The sequence below is a fragment of the Entelurus aequoreus genome, linkage group LG07 (genome assembly GCF_033978785.1).
Source record: "Entelurus aequoreus isolate RoL-2023_Sb linkage group LG07, RoL_Eaeq_v1.1, whole genome shotgun sequence".
In the NCBI taxonomy this organism is placed as follows: Eukaryota; Metazoa; Chordata; class Actinopteri; order Syngnathiformes; family Syngnathidae; genus Entelurus; species Entelurus aequoreus.
In genome coordinates, this window is record NC_084737.1 from 4,606,854 (window position 1) to 4,629,353 (window position 22,500).

Genomic DNA, 22,500 nt, shown 5'->3' on the forward strand with positions numbered 1-22,500 from the left:
GTTGTAAGTCATATGCTACTATATAGACTTGTTTATGTTGACAAATGTGCTAGTTGTAAGTCATATGATACTATATTGACTTGTTTATGTTGACAAATGTGCTAGTTGTAAGTAATATGCTACTATATAGACTTGTTTATGTTGACAAATGTGCTAGTTGTAAGTCATATGCTACTATATAGACTTGTTTATGTTGACAAATGTGCTAGTTGTAAGTCATATGATACTATATTGACTTGTTTATGTTGACAAATGTGCTAGTTGTAAGTCATATGCTACTATATTGACTTGTTTATTTTGACAAATGTGCTAGTTGTAAGTCATATGCTACTATATTGACTTGTTTATGTTGACAAATGTGCTAGTTGTAAGTCATATGATACTATATTGACTTGTTTATGTTGACAAATGTGCTAGTTGTAAGTCATATGCTACTATATTGACTTGTTTATGTTGACAAATGTGCTAGTTGTAAGTCATATGCTACTATATTGACTTGTTTATGTTGACAAATGTGCTAGTTGTAAGTCATATGCTACTATATTGACTTGTTTATGTTGACAAATGTGCTAGTTGTAAGTCATATGATACTATATTGACTTGTTTATGTTGACCTAACCTGACTCTGGCCAGATCCTTGTAGTTGGCTGAGCTGCACACAAGGATCTGGACCTAACCTGACTCTGGCCAGATCCTTGTCGTTGGCTGAGTCAGGTTAGGTCCAGATCCTTGTGTGCAGCTCAGCCAACGACAAGGATCTGGCCAGAGTCAGGTTAGGTCCAGATCCTTGTGTGCAGCTCAGCCAACTACAAGGATCTGGCCAGACCAGAGTCAGCTTGGGTGGGCAAGAAAACCTCATTTTAGAAATGACATTTGAACAAAAAGATGGAAATGCTGAATATATTTGGAATCAGAATAAATGAGAACAGCAATTTGCATGTGAAGTGTTGTTTTTTTCAGCACATGTACATATTACATATGATTAGCTTTCATGCTATCGTGTGCTTAGCTGTTGTGTAGCTGCCAGCTCCTAATAGCCTTGTAGCCTAGCGTGTTTACCTTTTGTAAATGACTTGATTGAAGTCAAATAAAGTGTGTGTTGATTAGAGGACATTTAGATGTTCAATGGCTGTCCAACTTTGCACTAATAAACACGTCGCAGGACTGCTTGGAGCACATTTAACATTTGTATACAATATGATACATCTTGTTTTGTTTTTGTCTGACCCATATTAATATTGCATTGTGACACTCTGAGTAAAATTATACAAAACATCCAGGCATAAATACATATGCCTGGATATACATACATACATATTGTATGTATATGTATATATGTGTATATATGTATGTATATATGTGTGTGTATATATATATATATATATATATATATATATATATATATATATATATATATATATATATATATATATATATATATATATAATGTATGTATATATATTTATATATATGTATGTGTGTGTATATATATATATACAGTATGTATGTATGTATAAATATCCCCACTTCCTAATACCAAATGTTAGTTCTAGAACAATCCGTTCGTTAAACAAAACATCCCGTAGTTTTTGATCCAGCGATTTTTTGACTTAGTGTACAATCAGAATATAGTCTAAGTTGTGTGGTAGTTAAAGAGTGGTGTACAGAAGATGGTAGGACATGGTAGTTAAAGAGTGGTGTACAAAAGATGGTAGTACATGGTAGTTAAAGAGTGGTGTACAGAAGATGGTAGGACATGGTAGTTAAAGAGTGGTGTACAGAAGATGGTAGGACATGGTAGTTAAAGAGTGGTGTACAGAAGATGGTAGGACATGGTAGTTAAAGAGTGGTGTACAGAAGATGGTAGGACATGGTAGTTAAAGAGTGGTGTACAAAAGATGGTAGTACATGGTAGTTAAAGAGTGGTGTACAGAAGATGGCAGGACATGGTAGTTAAAGATTGGTGTACAGAAGATGGTAGGACATGGTAGTTAAAGAGTGGTGTACAGAAGATGGTAGGACATGGTAGTTAAAGAGTGGTGTACAGAAGATGGTAGGACATGGTAGTTAAAGAGTGGTGTACAGAAGATGGTAGGACATGGTAGTTAAAGAGTGGTGTACAGAAGATGGTAGGACATGGTAGGTGTACAGAAGATGGTAGGACATGGTAGTTAAAGAGTGGTGTACAGAAGATGGTAGGACATGGTAGTTAAAGAGTGGTGTACAGAAGATGGTAGGACATGGTAGTTAAAGAGTGGTGTACAGAAGATGGTAGGACATGGTAGTTAAAGAGTGGTGTACAAAAGATGGTAGTACATGGTAGTTAAAGAGTGGTGTACAGAAGATGGTAGGACATGGTAGTTAAAGAGTGGTGTACAGAAGATGGTAGGACATGGTAGTTAAAGAGTGGTGTACAGAAGATGGTAGGACATGGTAGGTGTACAGAAGATGGTAGGACATGGTAGTTAAAGATTGGTGTACAGAAGATGGTAGGACATGGTAGTTAAAGAGTGGTGTACAGAAGATGGTAGGACATGGTAGTTAAAGAGTGGTGTACAGAAGATGGTAGGACATGGTAGTTAAAGAGTGGTGTACAAAAGATGGTAGTACATGGTAGTTAAAGAGTGGTGTACAGAAGATGGTAGGACATGGTAGTTAAAGAGTGGTGTACAGAAGATGGTAGGACATGGTAGTTAAAGAGTGGTGTACAGAAGATGGTAGGACATGGTAGGTGTACAGAAGATGGTAGGGCATGGTAGTTAAAGATTGGTGTACAGAAGATGGTAGGACATGGTAGTTAAAGAGTGGTGTACAGAAGATGGTAGGACATGGTAGTTAAAGAGTGGTGTACAGAAGATGGTAGGACATGGTAGTGAAAGAGTGGTGTACAGAAGATGGTAGGACATGGTAGTGAAAGAGTGGTGTACAGAAGATGGTAGGACATGGTAGTTAAAGAGTGGTGTACAGAAGATGGTAGGACATGGTAGTTAAAGAGTGGTGTACAGAAGATGGTAGGACATGGTAGGTGTACAGAAGATGGTAGGACATGGTAGTTAAAGATTGGTGTACAGAAGATGGTAGGACATGGTAGTTAAAGAGTGGTGTACAGAAGATGGTAGGACATGGTAGTTAAAGAGTGGTGTACAGAAAATGGTAGGACATGGTAGTTAAAGAGTGGTGTACAGAAGATGGTAGGACATGGTAGGTGTACAGAAGATGGTAGGACATGGTAGTTAAAGATTGGTGTACAGAAGATGGTAGGACATGGTAGTTAAAGAGTGGTGTACAGAAGATGGTAGGACATGGTAGTTAAAGAGTGGTGTACAGAAGATGGTAGGACATGGTAGTTAAAGAGTGGTGTACAGAAGATGGTAGGACATGGTAGTTAAAGAGTGGTGTACAAAAGATGGTAGTACATGGTAGTTAAAGAGTGGTGTACAGAAGATGGTAGGACATGGTAGTTAAAGAGTGGTGTACAGAAGATGGTAGGACATGGTAGTTAAAGAGTGGTGTACAGAAGATGGTAGGACATGGTAGGTGTACAGAAGATGGTAGGACATGGTAGTTAAAGATTGGTGTACAGAAGATGGTAGGACATGGTAGTTAAAGAGTGGTGTACAGAAGATGGTAGGACATGGTAGTTAAAGAGTGGTGTACAGAAGATGGTAGGACATGGTAGTGAAAGAGTGGTGTACAGAAGATGGTAGGACATGGTAGTGAAAGAGTGGTGTACAGAAGATGGTAGGACATGGTAGTTAAAGAGTGGTGTACAGAAGATGGTAGGACATGGTAGGTGTACAGAAGATGGTAGGACATGGTAGTTAAAGATTGGTGTACAGAAGATGGTAGGACATGGTAGTTAAAGAGTGGTGTACAGAAAATGGTAGGACATGGTAGTTAAAGAGTGGTGTACAGAAGATGGTAGGACATGGTAGGTGTACAGAAGATGGTAGGACATGGTAGTTAAAGAGTGGTGTACAGAAGATGGTAGGACATGGTAGGTGTACAGAAGATGGTAGGACATGGTAGTTAAAGATTGGTGTACAGAAGATGGTAGGACATGGTAGTTAAAGAGTGGTGTACAGAAGATGGTAGGACATGGTAGTTAAAGAGTGGTGTACAGAAGATGGTAGGACATGGTAGTTAAAGAGTGGTGTACAGAAGATGGTAGGACATGGTAGTTAAAGATTGGTGTACAGAAGATGGTAGGACATGGTAGTTAAAGAGTGGTGTACAGAAGATGGTAGGACATGGTAGTTAAAGAGTGGTGTACAGAAGATGGTAGGACATGGTAGTTAAAGATTGGTGTACAAAAGATGGTAGGGCATGGTAGTTAAAGAGTGGTGTACAAAAGATGGTAGGACATGGTAGTTAAAGAGTGGTGTACAGAAGATGGTAGGACATGGTAGTTAAAGATTGGTGTACAGAAGATGGTAGGACATGGTAGTTAAAGAGTGGTGTACAGAAGATGGCAGGACATGGTAGTTAAAGATTGGTGTACAGAAGATGGTAGGACATGGTAGTTAAAGAGTGGTGTACAGAAGATGGTATGACATGGTAGGTGTACAGAAGATGGTAGGACATGGTAGTTAAAGATTGGTGTACAGAAGAAGGTAGGACATGGTAGTTAAAGAGTGGTGTACAGAAGATGGTAGGACATGGTAGGTGTACAGAAGATGGTAGGACATGGTAGTTAAAGATTGGTGTACAGAAGATGGTAGGACATGGTAGTTAAAGAGTGGTGTAGAGAAGATGGTAGTAAAGAGTGGTGTAGAGAAGATGGTAGTTAAAGAGTGGTGTAGATAAGATGGTAATTAAAGAGTGGTGTAGAGAAGATGGTAGTTAAAGAGTGGTGTAGAGAAGATGGTAGTGAAAGAGTGGTGTAGAGAAGATGGAAGTTAAAGAGTGGTGTAGAGAAGATGGTAGTTAAAGAGTGGTGTAGAGAAGATGGAAGTTAAAGAGTGGTGTAGAGAAGATGGTAGTTAAAGAGTGGTGTAGAGAAGATGGTAGTAAAGAGTGGTGTAGAGAAGATGGTAGTTAAAGAGTGGTGTATATAAGATGGTAGTTAAAGAGTGGTGTAGAGAAGATGGTAGTTAAAGAGTGGTGTAGAGAAGATGGTAGTTAAAGAGTGGTGTAGAGAAGATGGTAGTTAAAGAGTGGTGTAGAGAAGATGGTAGTGAAAGAGTGGTGTAGAGAAGATGGTAGTTAAAGAGTGGTGTAGAGAAGATGGTAGTTAAAGAGTGGTGTAGAGAAGATGGTAGTGAAAGAGTGGTGTAGAGAAGATGGTAGTTAAAGAGTGGTGTAGAGAAGATGGTAGTGAAAGAGTGGTGTAGAGAAGATGGAAGGTGTGCTACTCACGTTGCCCACAGAGACGTCACTGCTTGCCAGAAGCTTCTTCTTCTTCCTGGCCTTGTTTGGGTTCCAGTGACAGACTAGACTGTCATTCTGGACGCTGAAGTTCTTGTGGCCCAGCAGCCAGTAAGTGTTCATCTTACCTTTACCCTGCAGGAGCACATTGACATGCATTACCATTATTATCTTCAATGTCACCTTCACTTCAATCTCACCTTCACTTCGATCTCTCCACGCAGCTGCAGCTCGTAGGCGTTGTCTTTGGCCAGCGCCAAGTAGCTCTCTGAGCTGGCATGGATCTTCTGAGCTGTGGCACAACCATACTCATGCTTTCATAAGTGTCTTCAACCATACTAATAAGTGTCTTCAACCATACTAATAAGTGTCTTCAACCATACTAATAATTGTCTTCAACCATACTAATAAGTGTCTTCAACCATACTAATAAGTGTCTTCAACCATACTAATAATTGTCTTCAACCATACTAATAAGTGTCTTCAACCATACTAATAAGTGTCTTCAACCATACTAATAAGTGTCTTCAACCATACTAATAAGTGTCTTCAACCATACTAATAAGTGTCTTCAACCATACTAATAATTGTCTTCAACCATACTAATAAGTGTCTTCAACCATACTAATAATTGTCTTCAACCATACTAATAATTGTCTTCAACCATACTAATAATTGTCTTCAACCATACTAATAAGTGTCTTCAACCATACTAATAAGTGTCTTCAACCATACTAATAAGTGTCTTCAACCATACTAATAATTGTCTTCAACCATACTAATAAGTGTCTTCAACCATACTAATAAGTGTCTTCAACCATACTAATAATTGTCTTCAACCATACTAATAAGTGTCTTCAACCATACTAATAATTGTCTTCAACCATACTAATAATTGTCTTCAACCATACTAATAATTGTCTTCAACCATACTAATAAGTGTCTTCAACCATACTAATAATTGTCTTCAACCATACTAATAAGTGTCTTCAACCATACTAATAATTGTCTTCAACCATACTAATAATTGTCTTCAACCATACTAATAATTGTCTTCAACCATACTAATAAGTGTCTTCAACCATACTAATAATTGTCTTCAACCATACTAATAATTGTCTTCAACCATACTAATAAGTGTCTTCAACCATACTAATAATTGTCTTCAACCATACTAATAAGTGTCTTCAACCATACTAATAAGTGTCTTCAACCATACTAATAAGTGTCTTCAACAATACTAATAAGTGTCTTCAACCATACTAATAATTGTCTTCAACCATACTAATAAGTGTCTTCAACCATACTAATAAGTGTCTTCAACCATACTAATAAGTGTCTTCAACCATACTAATAAGTGTCTTCAACCATACTAATAATTGTCTTCAACCATACTAATAATTGTCTTCAACCATACTAATAAGTGTCTTCAACCATACTAATAATTGTCTTCAACCATACTAATAAGTGTCTTCAACAATACTAATAAGTGTCTTCAACCATACTAATAATTGTCTTCAACCATACTAATAAGTGTCTTCAACCATACTAATAAGTGTCTTCAACCATACTAATAAGTGTCTTCAACCATACTAATAAGTGTCTTCAACCATACTAATAAGTGTCTTCAACCATACTAATAATTGTCTTCAACCATACTAATAATTGTCTTCAACCATACTAATAAGTGTCTTCAACCATACTAATAATTGTCTTCAACCATACTAATAATTGTCTTCAACCATACTAATAATTGTCTTCAACCATACTAATAAGTGTCTTCAACCATACTAATAATTGTCTTCAACCATACTAATAATTGTCTTCAACCATACTAATAAGTGTCTTCAACCATACTAATAATTGTCTTCAACCATACTAATAAGTGTCTTCAACCATACTAATAAGTGTCTTCAACCATACTAATAAGTGTCTTCAACAATACTAATAAGTGTCTTCAACCATACTAATAATTGTCTTCAACCATACTAATAAGTGTCTTCAACCATACTAATAAGTGTCTTCAACCATACTAATAAGTGTCTTCAACCATACTAATAAGTGTCTTCAACCATACTAATAATTGTCTTCAACCATACTAATAATTGTCTTCAACCATACTAATAAGTGTCTTCAACCATACTAATAATTGTCTTCAACCATACTAATAAGTGTCTTCAACAATACTAATAAGTGTCTTCAACCATACTAATAATTGTCTTCAACCATACTAATAAGTGTCTTCAACCATACTAATAAGTGTCTTCAACCATACTAATAAGTGTCTTCAACCATACTAATAAGTGTCTTCAACCATACTAATAAGTGTCTTCAACCATACTAATAAGTGTCTTCAACCATACTAATAAGTGTCTTCAACCATACTAATAAGTGTCTTCAACCATACTAATAAGTGTCTTCAACCATACTAATAATTGTCTTCAACCATACTAATAATTGTCTTCAACCATACTAATAATTGTCTTCAACCATACTAATAAGTGTCTTCAACCATACTAATAATTGTCTTCAACCATACTAATAATTGTCTTCAACCATACTAATAAGTGTCTTCAACCATACTAATAATTGTCTTCAACCATACTAATAAGTGTCTTCAACCATACTAATAAGTGTCTTCAACCATACTAATAAGTGTCTTCAACAATACTAATAAGTGTCTTCAACCATACTAATAATTGTCTTCAACCATACTAATAAGTGTCTTCAACCATACTAATAAGTGTCTTCAACCATACTAATAAGTGTCTTCAACCATACTAATAAGTGTCTTCAACCATACTAATAATTGTCTTCAACCATACTAATAATTGTCTTCAACCATACTAATAAGTGTCTTCAACCATACTAATAATTGTCTTCAACCATACTAATAAGTGTCTTCAACAATACTAATAAGTGTCTTCAACCATACTAATAATTGTCTTCAACCATACTAATAAGTGTCTTCAACCATACTAATAAGTGTCTTCAACCATACTAATAAGTGTCTTCAACCATACTAATAAGTGTCTTCAACCATACTAATAATTGTCTTCAACCATACTAATAATTGTCTTCAACCATACTAATAAGTGTCTTCAACCATACTAATAATTGTCTTCAACCATACTAATAAGTGTCTTCAACAATACTAATAAGTGTCTTCAACCATACTAATAATTGTCTTCAACCATACTAATAAGTGTCTTCAACCATACTAATAAGTGTCTTCAACCATACTAATAAGTGTCTTCAACCATACTAATAATTGTCTTCAACCATACTAATAATTGTCTTCAACCATACTAATAAGTGTCTTCAACCATACTAATAATTGTCTTCAACCATACTAATAAGTGTCTTCAACCATACTAATAATTGTCTTCAACCATACTAATAAGTGTCTTCAACCATACTAATAAGTGTCTTCAACCATACTAATAAGTGTCTTCAACCATACTAATAATTGTCTTCAACCATACTAATAATTGTCTTCAACCATACTAATAAGTGTCTTCAACCATACTAATAAGTGTCTTCAACCATACTAATAAGTGTCTTCAACAATACTATGTAGTCTTGTTTCACATTGAACAGCAAAAGTAAACAAGGTATTCAAGTTCTCCTTTCCTTTATTCAACTCTTTTTTTATATATATATACATATAGTCTAAAATGGATGTTATTATGAATGTTACTACATGACATATATACTTACATCATGTATATGTTACATGTTATTATGAATGTTACTACATGACATATATACTTACATCATGTATATATTACATGTTATTGTGAATGTTACTACATGACATATATACTTACATCATGTATATATTACATGTTATTATGAATGTTACTACATGACATATATACTTACATCATGTATATATTACATGTTATTATGAATGTTACTACATGACATATATACTTACATCATGTATATATTACATGTTATTATGAATGTTACTACATGACATATATACTTACATCATGTATATATTACATGTTATTATGAATGTTACTACATGACATATATACTTACATCATGTATATATGACATGTTATTATGAATGTTACTACATGACATATATACTTACATCATGTATATATTACATGTTATTATGAATGTTACTACATGACATATATGCTTACATCATGTATATATTACATGTTATTATGAATGTTACTACATGACATATATGCTTACATCATGTATATATGACATGTTATTATGAATGTTACTACATGACATATATACTTACATCATGTATATATGACATGTTATTATGAATGTTACTACATGACATATATACTTACATCATGTATATATGACATGTTATTATGAATGTTACTACATGACATATACTTACATCATGTATATATTACATGTTATTATGAATGTTACTACATGACATATATACTTACATCATGTATATATTACATGTTATTATGAATGTTACTACATGACATATATACTTACATCATGTATATATTACATGTTATTATGAATGTTACTACATGACATATATACTTACATCATGTATATATGACATGTTATTATGAATGTTACTACATGACATATATACTTACATCATGTATATATTACATGTTATTATGAATGTTACTACATGACATATATACTTACATCATGTATATATTACATGTTATTATGAATGTTACTACATGACATATATACTTACATCATGTATATATGACATGTTATTATGAATGTTACTACATGACATATATACTTACATCATGTATATATGACATGTTATTAGAATGTTACTACATGACATATATACTTACATCATGTATATATTACATGTTATTATGAATGTTACTACATGACATATATACTTACATCATGTATATGTTACATGTTATTATGAATGTTACTACATGACATATATACTTACATCATGTATATGTTACATGTTATTATGAATGTTACTACATGACATATATACTTACATCATGTATATATTACATGTTATTATGAATGTTACTACATGACATATATACTTACATCATGTATATATTACATGTTATTATGAATGTTACTACATGACATATATACTTACATGTATATAAAACCTTACTGGAGGTGTTTGGATGCTTTTAAGGGCTTTATAAGCAGAATAGAGCAGCTCCTATAGGCTACATTATACTTATTTAATATTTAAAATGCATTATTTTTTAATCCATCCGTGGTCATGTCTTTCATAATAATTGTGAACGAATAAAAAGTGCAGTTCCCCTTTAATGTTTGTAGATTTGACTACAACTAAGCATGTTGGTGTCATCAGCCAATAAAATACAGACTAATATTTTTGAAAGTAAAGAAAGATGATGAACATACAGTATAGTTATTGTTAGTTGCTGCAGTTATTGTTAGTTGCTGCAGTTATTGTTAGTTGCTGCAGTTATTGTTAGTTGCTGCAGTTATTGTTAGTTGCTGCAGTTATTGTTAGTTGTTGCAGTTATTGTTAGTTGTTGTAGTTATTGTTAGTTGTTGCAGTTATTGTTAGTTGTTGCAGTTATTGTTAGTTGTTGTAGTTATTGTTAGTTGCTGCAGTTATTGTTAGTTGTTGCAGTTATTGTTAGTTGCTGCAGTTATTGTTAGTTGCTGCAGTTATTGTTAGTTGTTGCAGTTATTGTTAGTTGCTGCAGTTATTGTTAGTTGTTGCAGTTATTGTTAGTTGTTGCAGTTATTGTTAGTTGCTGCAGTTATTGTTAGTTGTTGCAGTTATTGTTAGTTGTTGCAGTTATTGTTAGTTGTTGTAGTTATTGTTAGTTGTTGCAGTTATTGTTAGTTGTTGTAGTTATTGTTAGTTGTTGCAGTTATTGTTAGTTGTTGCAGTTATTGTTAGTTGCTGCAGTTATTGTTAGTTGTTGCAGTTATTGTTAGTTGTTGCAGTTATTGTTAGTTGTTGTAGTTATTGTTAGTTGTTGCAGTTATTGTTAGTTGTTGCAGTTATTGTTAGTTGTTGCAGTTATTGTTAGTTGCTGCAGTTATTGTTAGTTGCTGCAGTTATTGTTAGTTGCTGCAGTTATTGTTAGTTGTTGCAGTTATTGTTAGTTGTTGCAGTTATTGTTAGTTGTTGCAGTTATTGTTAGTTGTTGTAGTTATTGTTAGTTGTTGCAGTTATTGTTAGTTGTTGCAGTTATTGTTAGTTGTTGTAGTTATTGTTAGTTGTTGCAGTTATTGTTAGTTGCTGCAGTTATTGTTAGTTGTTGCAGTTATTGTTAGTTGTTGCAGTTATTGTTAGTTGTTGCAGTTATTGTTAGTTGTTGCAGTTATTGTTAGTTGTTGTAGTTATTGTTAGTTGTTGCAGTTATTGTTAGTTGTTGCAGTTATTGTTAGTTGCTGCAGTTATTGTTAGTTGCTGCAGTTATTGTTAGTTGTTGCAGTTATTGTTAGTTGTTGTAGTTATTGTTAGTTGTTGCAGTTATTGTTAGTTGTTGCAGTTATTGTTAGTTGTTGTAGTTATTGTTAGTTGTTGCAGTTATTGTTAGTTGTTGCAGTTATTGTTAGTTGTTGCAGTTATTGTTAGTTGTTGCAGTTATTGTTAGTTGTTGTAGTTATTGTTAGTTGTTGTAGTTATTGTTAGTTGTTGCAGTGCAAAGTAAAAAGGAGTAGGATTAAATAAGCCTTGCTTGGAGTTCTTCCTACTCCTTTTGGGAGATGTGAGGCAGTAAATGTGTAAAGGAAGTGAAAGCGTACGCAGGCTGGTGGACTCCATCCTGGAGGCGGTGTTGACGGTGTCCCCAAACAGGCAGTATCTTGGCATCTTGGAGCCCACTATTCCTGCCACGCACGGACCTGCCAACATGACAAAGTCATCAATTAAAGTGTAAGAATAGTTGAGGAAAGCTCCCACCTGTGTGGATTCACCTGTGTGGATTCCAGCTCGCAGCTGCAGCCTCTGGTCGGGCATGTGAGGGATGGACACTTGTCTGACGGCCGCCACCAGATCCAGCGCCATCTTGGCGATCTCATCGGCGTGTCTGTCTCCGTTCCTCTCGGGAAGACCGCTGGCCACCATGTACGCATCACCGATGGTTTCAACCTAGTTGGAAAGGGATGCCACACAACGTATGACATCACTATGCCAAACATGAGTAAAGAAGTATTAATATGACATCAGTACGTGACCGCATTTTCACCCCTGAACACGCACACACACACGCCTCTGCTAATGTGCTTTTCATGATGTGCTCAAAAATCATGGAGCTGCAACAACACATCGGACATTTTCTAGCATCCAACATCAAGCAACCCCTCCCTCATCCACCACCATCATCACTAATACTAGAGTCCGTGAACATTGCTCCAAAGTACATCCACCACCATCATCACTAATACTAGAGTCCGTGAACATTGCTCCAAAGTACATCCACCACCATCATCACTAATACTAGAGTCCGTGAACATTGCTCCAAAGTACATCCACCACCATCGTCACTAATACTAGAGTCCGTGAACATTGCTCCAAAGTACATCCACCACCATCATCACTAATACTAGAGTCCGTGAACATTGCTCCAAAGTACATCCACCACCATCGTCACTAATACTAGAGTCCGTGAACATTGCTCCAAAGTACATCCACCACCATCGTCACTAATACTAGAGTCCGTGAACATTGCTCCAAAGTACATCCACCACCATCGTCACTAATACTAGAGTCCGTGAACATTGCTCCAAAGTACATCCACCACCATCATCACTAATACTAGAGTCCGTGAACATTGCTCCAAAGTACATCCACCACCATCGTCACTAATACTAGAGTCCGTGAACATTGCTCCAAAGTACATCCACCACCATCATCACTAAAACTAGAGTCCATGAACATTGCTCCAAAGTACATCCACCACCATCATCACTAATATTAGAGTCCGTGAACATTGCTCCAAAGTACATCCACCACCATCGTCACTAATACTAGAGTCCGTGAACATTGCTCCAAAGTACATCCACCACCATCATCACTAATACTAGAGTCCGTGAACATTGCTCCAAAGTACATCCACCACCATCATCACTAAAACTAGAGTCCATGAACATTGCTCCAAAGTACATCCACCACCATCATCACTAATACTAGAGTCCGTGAACATTGCTCCAAAGTACATCCACCACCATCATCACTAAAACTAGAGTCCATGAACATTGCTCCAAAGTACATCCACCACCATCATCACTAATATTAGAGTCCGTGAACATTGCTCCAAAGTACATCCACCACCATCGTCACTAATACTAGAGTCCGTGAACATTGCTCCAAAGTACATCCACCACCATCGTCACTAATACTAGAGTCCTTGAACATTGCTCCAAAGTACATCCACCACCATCGTCACTAATACTAGAGTCCGTGAACATTGCTCCAAAGTACATCCACCACCATCATCACTAAAACTAGAGTCCATGAACATTGCTCCAAAGTACATCCACCACCATCGTCACTAATACTAGAGTCCGTGAACATTGCTCCAAAGTACATCCACCACCATCGTCACTAATACTAGAGTCCGTGAACATTGCTCCAAAGTACATCCACCACCATCGTCACTAATACTAGAGTCCGTGAACATTGCTCCAAAGTACATCCACCACCATCGTCACTAATACTAGAGTCCGTGAACATTGCTCCAAAGTACATCCACCACCATCGTCACTAATACTAGAGTCCGTGAACATTGCTCCAAAGTACATCCACCACCATCGTCACTAATACTAGAGTCCGTGAACATTGCTCCAAAGTACATCCACCACCATCATCACTAAAACTAGAGTCCATGAACATTGCTCCAAAGTACATCCACCACCATCGTCACTAATACTAGAGTCCGTGAACATTGCTCCAAAGTACATCCACCACCATCGTCACTAATACTAGAGTCCGTGAACATTGCTCCAAAGTACATCCACCACCATCGTCACTAATACTAGAGTCCGTGAACATTGCTCCAAAGTACATCCACCACCATCATCACTAAAACTAGAGTCCATGAACATTGCTCCAAAGTACATCCACCACCATCGTCACTAATACTAGAGTCCGTGAACATTGCTCCAAAGTACAGATTTTGTGTTGATTTATTGTGCATACAAAAGTAAACATTGACATGTGGCCCATGACTCCTTTGTCATTGGCCTTAGACACATGATGAAAAAAAGTAACAAAAAACACCAGCAAAAATTTGATGCTGCAAGAAACGCAATGGGAAAATGGCAAAATTTTGAAATCAATTTGGACTGTAAAAACTTTCCAGGAAGAAATGAAAATAAGGCTTTGGAAAACCGGGAATTCTGGGAATTCCTAGAATATTTTGAAGTTATAAAATGTTAGTTTGATTGTCCAGACTGAGTGGAAGGTGTGGATGCTGCAACAGTTTGAATGGGAGACTTGGAGTTTGTATATTGCACTTTCATTTTTAATGGGGAAGAACATGTGCAGTTGTGTGGTGTCACCTTGTAGATGTCGTAAGAACAAGTGCAGTTGTGTGGTGTCACCTTGTAGATGTCGTAAGAACATGTGCAGTTGTGTGGTGTCACCTTGTAGACGTCGTAAGAACATGTGCAGTTGTGTGGTGTCACCTTGTACACGTTGTAAGAACATGTGCATTTGTGTGGTGTCACCTTGTACACGTTGTAAGAACATGTGCATTTGTGTGGTGTCACCTTGTAGACGTCGTAAGAACATGTGCAGTTGGTAAGAAGATGTGCAGTTGTGTGGTGTCACCTTGTAGAAGTGGTAAGAAGATGTGCAGTTGTGTGGTGTCACCTTGTAGACTTGGTAAGAAGATGTGCAGTTGTGTGGTGTCACCTTGTAGACTTGGTAAGAAGATGTGCAGTTGTGTGGTGTCACCTTGTAGACTTGGTAAGAAGATGTGCAGTTGTGTGGTGTCACCTTGTAGACTTGGTAAGAAGATGTGCATTTGTGTGGTGTCACCTTGTAGACGTGGTAAGAAGATGTGCAGTTGTGTGGTGTCACCTTGTAGACGTCGTAAGAGTCGATGCGCGTGTCAAAGCAGAGGTAGAGGTTGTTGAGCATGCCCACCACCTGCAGAGGAGTGCAGGAGGCTGAGATGGACGTGAAGCCAACGATGTCCGAGAAGAAAATGGTCACCTGGAATTAGAAGAGAGGAGTTTTTCTTAACACTCACTTCAATTTGAGTTGGTTAGCATAGCTTTTGTTTGTAACCAAAAATGAGATGAAAAAGACAACCTGACTTAATGTCGATGCCATAATAATAATAATAATATCAGATATTGGTCCAAAAGCAACAAAACATCTAAATGTCCTCCAACAAGTTCTTGTATTTTAGTCATTTCAGTCTTATTAACAAGTCTTAACATTCATTCTATTCTATTCTATTTACAAAAGGTGAACATGCTAAGCTACAGGCTACTAGGAGCTAGCAGCTACACCACAGCCAAGCACACAATAGCATACAAGCTAGACATACGTGAGCGTAATAGAACAATATTGCAGTGTAAAACAGCACACACAAAAAGTACTGGTTTCCAATCCTAGTCGTGAGCTTAACTTAACTGTGGCCACTAGGTGTCGCCAAAAACAATAAGCACTCCACTTCAACTTAAAGACATGGGAGTTATTCCAGAAGGTAAATAATAAATAGGTTAGTGTTTTTGTATGCCTACTGTTGTTGTCTGTTTGGCTCATTTCACTTGATCAAACCTTTTCTAACATTCCACACCACTAAGTATAATATATAAATGATACAAGTGTCAATGATTCCTGCTGATATCGTATCAGATCCATATTGGTGTGTTCAAAGCTCCGATATCACAAGTGAGCTCCCTAATAATTTGTTGCAATCATTTTGGAATGAATGTGAATTTTTCAGAATTCCACATGAGTTTAAAACGGAGGCCCCGCCCCCTCCCCCTCCCCCTCCCCCCTCCCCCATCCTCCCTGAGGAGTGTTTTGGCCCCAGCTGATCAAACCTCTTCATGAAGCCAAAGGCAACGTTGAGCCATCACACCTTTTATCTTCTGATGAATATGAAGCAGGGCAATTACAGGCAATTATGTCCACAATAGCTACAAAGGCAGCGTCCATTCTGCAGAGCGGCCGCAGCATGTTTGTTTCTCCTCCATTTCAGGGAGACAAACCAACAAAAAGCATGCGTTAAAAGCTGTTGTACGGCTTCACAATGATATATTATAATCTATGTGTAGTATCGCACTACTAATGAATAAAAAACGGTACGATACTCTGTTTGAAAAGTACAGCTTACCCATATTCTTTTCTATTTTCTTTTTAACGGGCATGACAAGGCGTCGTCACGTGGTGGCATTGCTGCTTTTAGGAGCATGTATGGCAGCGCACACACACAGAGTACTTACAAGCAGACACAGTGTGTAGACAGAAAAGCAGAGGAGCATGTATGGCAGCGCACACACACAGAGTACTTACAAGCAGACACAGTGTGTAGACAGAAAAGGGAGAATGGACGCATTTTGGTGTAAAAAGTCAAGATAAAGGTGAAGTGCTAACACTGAAACACCCTCAGGAAGAGCTGCTTTAAGACATGCAGCTAACATCCATCCACAGTGTTTTAGCTACTTCTAAATCACTAATCCTGGCCTCCATGGCGACAAAGTAAGTTTCTTACAAGTATCGTTATCACTGGAGGACGAGGAATAGCTAAACATGCTTCACTACACACCGTAGGAGGATACAATAGCTCACCGGCATCACAATGTAAACAAACGCCATGGGTGGATCTACACCTGACATCCACTGTAATGATACCAAGTACAAGAGCGTATCTAGTCGATACTACTATGATTACATCGATATTTTTTATCGTCACAAAATCTTTTTTCCTTTTTTAAAAATTCATATAATGTTTATAAAGTCTTGAAATATGTCCCTGGACACATGAGGACTTTGAATATGACCAATGTATGATCCTGTAACTACTTGGTATCACATCCATACCTAAATGTGTGGTATCATCCAAAACTAATGTCAAGTATCAAAGAAGAGAAGAATAAGTGATTATTACATTTGAACAGAAGTGTAGATAGAACATGTTAAAAGAGAAAATAAGCAGATATTAACAGTAAATGAACAAGTAGATTAATAATCCATTTTTACAGTTTGTCCCTCATAATGTGTACAAAATAATAGGTGTATAAATGACACAATATGTTACTGCATAGACTAATTAGGAGTCTTTGTTTGTTTACTTACTACTAAAAGACAAGTTGTCTAGTATGTTCAACATTTTATTGAAGGACTAAATGACAATAATAAACATATGTTTCATGTACACTAACATATTTTTGTTACAATAAAGACAATAATGACATTTTTTGTGGTCCTCTTTATTTAGAAAAGTATGGAAATACATTTTGGTACCAGTACCAGTACCAAAATACTGACACTGGATTATTACTCAAGGACACAGCTCAGAATAAACAATGCTGGTTCTGCTAAAAAATAAAAAAAAAAAGGCTTCCTGAGCCAGATATAAAAATGCTACTGATTAGCATTAGCGATTTTACATGGCGATTTCATCAGCTGCAAGTGTGTTAATGAAAACTCCAACTAAGATGCACGTTGCAATCAAACAGCTGGTGTGTACTAAGTTACAGTATGAACACTTTGTAGGGCGCAACAAAAGACATCCACCTTAATGGCAAAGACTACTTCCTGACTACGCAGCCAGCCCAAACTGAAATGAATGAACGCATACGTGCAAAGTCATCAGCTGACTGGAAACAAGGTTGGTTGCATGAACAAAGTCTCTCTGGTAACACAGGAAGTGATCAGTGGGAGGGGCATGCTGACAGCCAATCAGGTGACAGTATCAACTATCATTTGGTTGATTCTTTGCATGGAGTGAGAAGAGGAAGTCAACATGAAGAAAAGAGGAAAAGTCACCTGGACAGTTTGGCATTTTTTGCGATACAGACCGTAGTCAGACCAATGTGGTGTGTAAATGATACAATTAATTAGAATATTTGTATCTGTCTTACCTTTTAGTGCACCGTGAAAACTGCAATATGAATATTTGTACCTGTCTTACCCTTTAGTGCACTGTGAAAACTGCAATATGAATATTTGTATCTGTCTTACCTTTTAGTGCACTGTGAAAACTGCAATATGAATATTTGTATCTGTCTTACCCTTTAGTGCACTGTGAAAACTGCAATATGGGCATCAAAACATTTATTTTTGGATTGTCTTTTGGAGGCTGCATGTATCGCACATGATACCGCACACAAGTAAACACGCTGCAGGACTGCTTGTATCGCACATGATACCGCACACAAGTAAACACGCTGCAGGACTGCTTGTATCGCACATGATATTGCACACAAGTAAACACGCTGCAGGACGTTTGTATCGCACATGATATCGCACACAAGTAAACACACTGCAGGACGGCTTGTATCACACATGATATCACACAAATAAACACGCTGCAGGACTGCTTGTATCGCACATGACATCACACACAAGTAAACATGCTGCAAGACTGCTTGTATCGCACATTATATCACACACAGGTAAACACGCTGCAGGACTGCTTGTATCGCACATGATATCACACACAAGTAAACACGCTGCAGGACAGCGTGTATCGCAGATGATATCGCACACAAGTAAACACGCTGCAGGACTGCTTGTATCGCACATGATATCACACACAAGTAAACATGCTGCAAGACTGCTTGTATCGCACAAGATATCACACACAAGTAAACACGCTGCAGGACTGCTTGTATCGCACATGATATCACACACAAGTAAACACGCTGCAGGACTGCTTGTATCGCACATGATATCGCACACAAGTAAACACGCTGCAGGACTGCTTGTATCGCACATGATATCACACACAAGTAAACATGCTGCAAGACTGCTTGTATCGCACATGATATCACACACAAGTAAACACGCTGCAGGACTGCTTGTATCGCACATGATATCACACACAAGTAAACATGCTGCAAGACTGCTTGTATCGCACATGATATCACACACAAGTAAACTTGCTGCAGGCCTGCTTGTATCAAACATTTTACATGCATACTTTTTTTAAATGTAATTGATATCAGATCTATGTCAATACCGGATCAGGGCTCTCCTAGTACAGTATTTGGTAACCATAGGGCCGGGCCCTAGTACAGTATTTGGTAACCATAGGGCCGGGCCATTGATCTATGTCCCTGCTGTGGTCAGTGATGTTACTCACTTGTAATACACTTTCCCACCACTTGTGGCAGTAATGACAATATTAAACAAACAGAAGAAGATTTTAAAGCGCCAGAATGCTGACTAAAGTGTTGAAATTGTATTTTCATTTGCAGTCAAAAGTTATTGAGCGTTTATTTAAGAAAGCTAAATATGATATCGTGTCACAAACCTTCTCGTAGCTCTCGGCCTCCACGTGTTTCTGCCGGCGGAGTTGTCTGGCCACGGTCTTGGGCAGCATTTGGTGCAGCAGGTCCTCGGCCAGTTGCCTCTGACGCCTCAAGTCCTCGGTCTTGTCCTTCAGTCTGCGGGCGTAGTCGTGTATCCACTCGGTCATCTGCTTGAAGGAGAACATGACCAGCGGGTAGCTGAGGCAGGCGATGGCCAGCAGGCTGATCTTCATGCTGAGGCGCGACGCCAAGGACCGAGACGCCTTCCTGAGTGCCGGCGCCGCGCCAGCAAACAGGCAGTGCTCGGTGTCCGTCAGAGCTTGGAGTCCAAGGCCTGACCCGGGTAGGTCTTTCCCCGGAGAGAACTCCCACAGGTCGGTGTCCAGAAGGTGTTTGAAACGCCGGCTGGCGTTGAATTTTCGGTCGATGTTCTCCAACCAGCAGTCGTTGAGTTGTTCCGTCATGAGCGCCGCAAAGCTCAAGTGCTTCAAGAAAAAAGCCCACCTGTCCTGGAAGTCTGGTAGATCCAGCTCGTGGGGGACGTCCATCAGCTGGTGGTTGAGTTCTTTGAATGTGAGCAGGAGTCTGGCAGCGAGAACATCCCTCCAGTTGGAGTCGCGTCTGGCTCTGGTCAAAGTATCTTCTACCGGTCCCCACATATCAAGAAGTCCTCCGATCACCGCAGATAGGTCGCAGGTGTGGTTGTCACCTGTTCCAAGTAACCCGCCCACGGTCCTCGCCATCTCCTGGCAAAGTGCGCCTGTCTCGTGGTCGCACGGGAGCCCGTAGCCGTCGCCGCCAGTCGCGGCATCACTGCAGAGGTCCCATGCCGAGACGTTGGCGTGGTCTTTCCCGAGCAGGCGGCGCGCGGCTTGAAGCTTACCGAGCAGGCGCAAGATGGCCGCCGTTCTGCAAGACGCGAGCTCGCCGTGAGCGGCCTGCGTGGAGTGGAGCAGGTGGAAGTTGGAGCCCAGGTCCATGGACACGGAGCCCAGCAGGGCCAGGAAGGACAGCAGGCAGGCCGTCAGAACCCGTCGAACAGTTCTCCCGCTCCCAGAGTCGGACAATATGGAACACCTGCAAGGAAGACCTTCAACTTTCACCTTGTTGATCACATGATACCTGCCATGATCATTGCAACACCGACATTTCTTTCTTTTGAAGTTGTTCTAAAATACATTTTATGACTAGTGACCTCATCCAAAATCTCCCCAATTGAGTCTCATTCGTTTGTGCTACAAACATTTTTTGTATAATTATTATAGTTTGGTTTTTTTCTCCTCTCTGAGCTGCCACCTTACCGTGGTAGAGGAGTTTGCGTGTCCCAATGATCCTAGGAGCTATGTTGTCCGGAGGGTTCTATGCCCCCTGGTAGGGTCTCCCAAGACCAACAGGTCCGAGGTGAGGGATCAGACAAAGAGCAGCTCGAAGACCTCCATGAAAAAGAAAAAGAAAAGACTCAGATTTCTCTCACCCGGACGCAGGTCACTGGGACTCCCCTCTGGAGCCAGGCCCGGAAGTGGGGCACGATGGCGAGCGCCTGGTGGTCGGGCCTGTCTCCATGGAGCCCAGCTGGGCACAGCCTGAAAAGGCAACGTGGGTCCCTCCCCCACCAACGGGCTCACCACTCATGGGAGGGGCCATAGAGGTCGGGTGCAGTGTGAGCTGGGCGGCAGCCGAAGGCAGGGCACTTGGTGGTCTGGTCCTCGACTACATAAGCTAGCTCTTGGGACCTGGAATGTCACCTCGCTGGGAGGGAAGGAGCCTGAGCTAGTGCACAAGGTGGAGAAGTTCCGGTTGGATATAGTCGGACTCACTTCAATGCACAGCAAGGGCTCTGGAACCAGTTCTCTCGAGAGGGACTGGACTCTCTTCCACTCTGGCGTTGCACGCAGTGAGGGGCGACGGGCTGGGGTAGCAATTCTTGTTTTCCCCCGGCTCAAAGCCTGCAAGTTCAACCCAGTGGACGAGAGGGTAGCTTCCCTCCACCTTCGGGTGGGGAGACGGGTCCTGACAGTTGTTTGTGCTTACGCACCAAACAACAGCTCCAATACCCACCCTTTTTGAATTCACTCGAGGGAGTACTGGAAAGTGCTCCCCCGGGTGATTCCCTTGTTCTACTGGGGGACTTCAATGCTCATGTTGGCAGTGACAGTGAAACCTGGAGAGGCGTGATTGGGAAGAATGGCCGCCCGGATCTGAACCCGAGTGGTGTTTTGTTATTGGACGTTTGTGCTGGTCACAGATTGTCCATAACAAACACCATTTTCAAACATAAGGGTGTCCATATGTGCACTTGGCACCAGGACACCCTAGGCCGCAGTTCCATGATCGACTTTGTAGTTGTGTCATCGGATTTGCGATCTCATGTTTTGGACACTCGGGTGAAGAGAGGTGCGGAGCGTTCTACCGATCACCACCTGGTGGTGAGTTGGCTGCGATGGTGGGGGAGGATGCCGGACAGACCTGGCAGGCCCAAACGCATTGTGAGGGTCTGCTGGGAACGTCTGGCAGAGTCTCCTGTCAGAGAGAGTTTCAATTCCCACCTCCGGAAGAACTTTGAACATGTCACGAGGGAGGTGCTGGACATTGAGTCCGAGTGGACCATGTTCCACACCTCTGTTGTCCAGGCGGCTGACTGGAGCTGTGGCCGTAAGGTGGTTGGTGCCTGTCGTGGCGGTAATCCTAGAACCCGTTGGTGGACAC

The 22,500-nt window shown here is 39.3% G+C and overlaps 1 protein-coding gene and 1 long non-coding RNA gene across 6 annotated transcripts in view; one reads left to right on the forward strand and one right to left on the reverse strand.

The window, feature by feature from the left end:
- LOC133653306 (uncharacterized) overlaps positions 1-22,500 on the forward strand; it is a 50,565-nt gene that overhangs the window by 24,197 nt on the left and 3,868 nt on the right. The window contains exon 4 of one of the 3 annotated variants that reach the window (XR_009826699.1): positions 18,035-18,071. The exons of the other annotated variants lie outside the window; for them this stretch is intronic. This is a non-coding gene — a long non-coding RNA (uncharacterized LOC133653306). Of the gene's footprint in view, positions 1-18,034; positions 18,072-22,500 lie in introns of those variants that run through there. 3 annotated transcript variants of the gene reach the window in all.
- Positions 1-22,500, reverse strand: part of LOC133653304 (uncharacterized) — a 27,943-nt gene that overhangs the window by 1,648 nt on the left and 3,795 nt on the right. For 2 of the 3 annotated variants that reach the window (XM_062052451.1, XM_062052449.1), the window contains exons 2-8: positions 19,797-20,871; positions 15,383-15,517; positions 15,131-15,172; positions 12,274-12,448; positions 12,103-12,201; positions 5,568-5,659; positions 5,359-5,502 (exon numbers count right to left, since the gene is read on the reverse strand). In XM_062052451.1, the coding sequence (XP_061908435.1) occupies positions 5,359-5,502; positions 5,568-5,659; positions 12,103-12,201; positions 12,274-12,448; positions 15,131-15,172; positions 15,383-15,517; positions 19,797-20,871 (1,762 nt within the window). The remainder of the gene's footprint in view (positions 1-5,358; positions 5,503-5,567; positions 5,660-12,102; positions 12,202-12,273; positions 12,449-15,130; positions 15,173-15,382; positions 15,518-19,796; positions 20,872-22,500) is intronic. The other variant, XM_062052450.1, reaches the window with a different exon arrangement.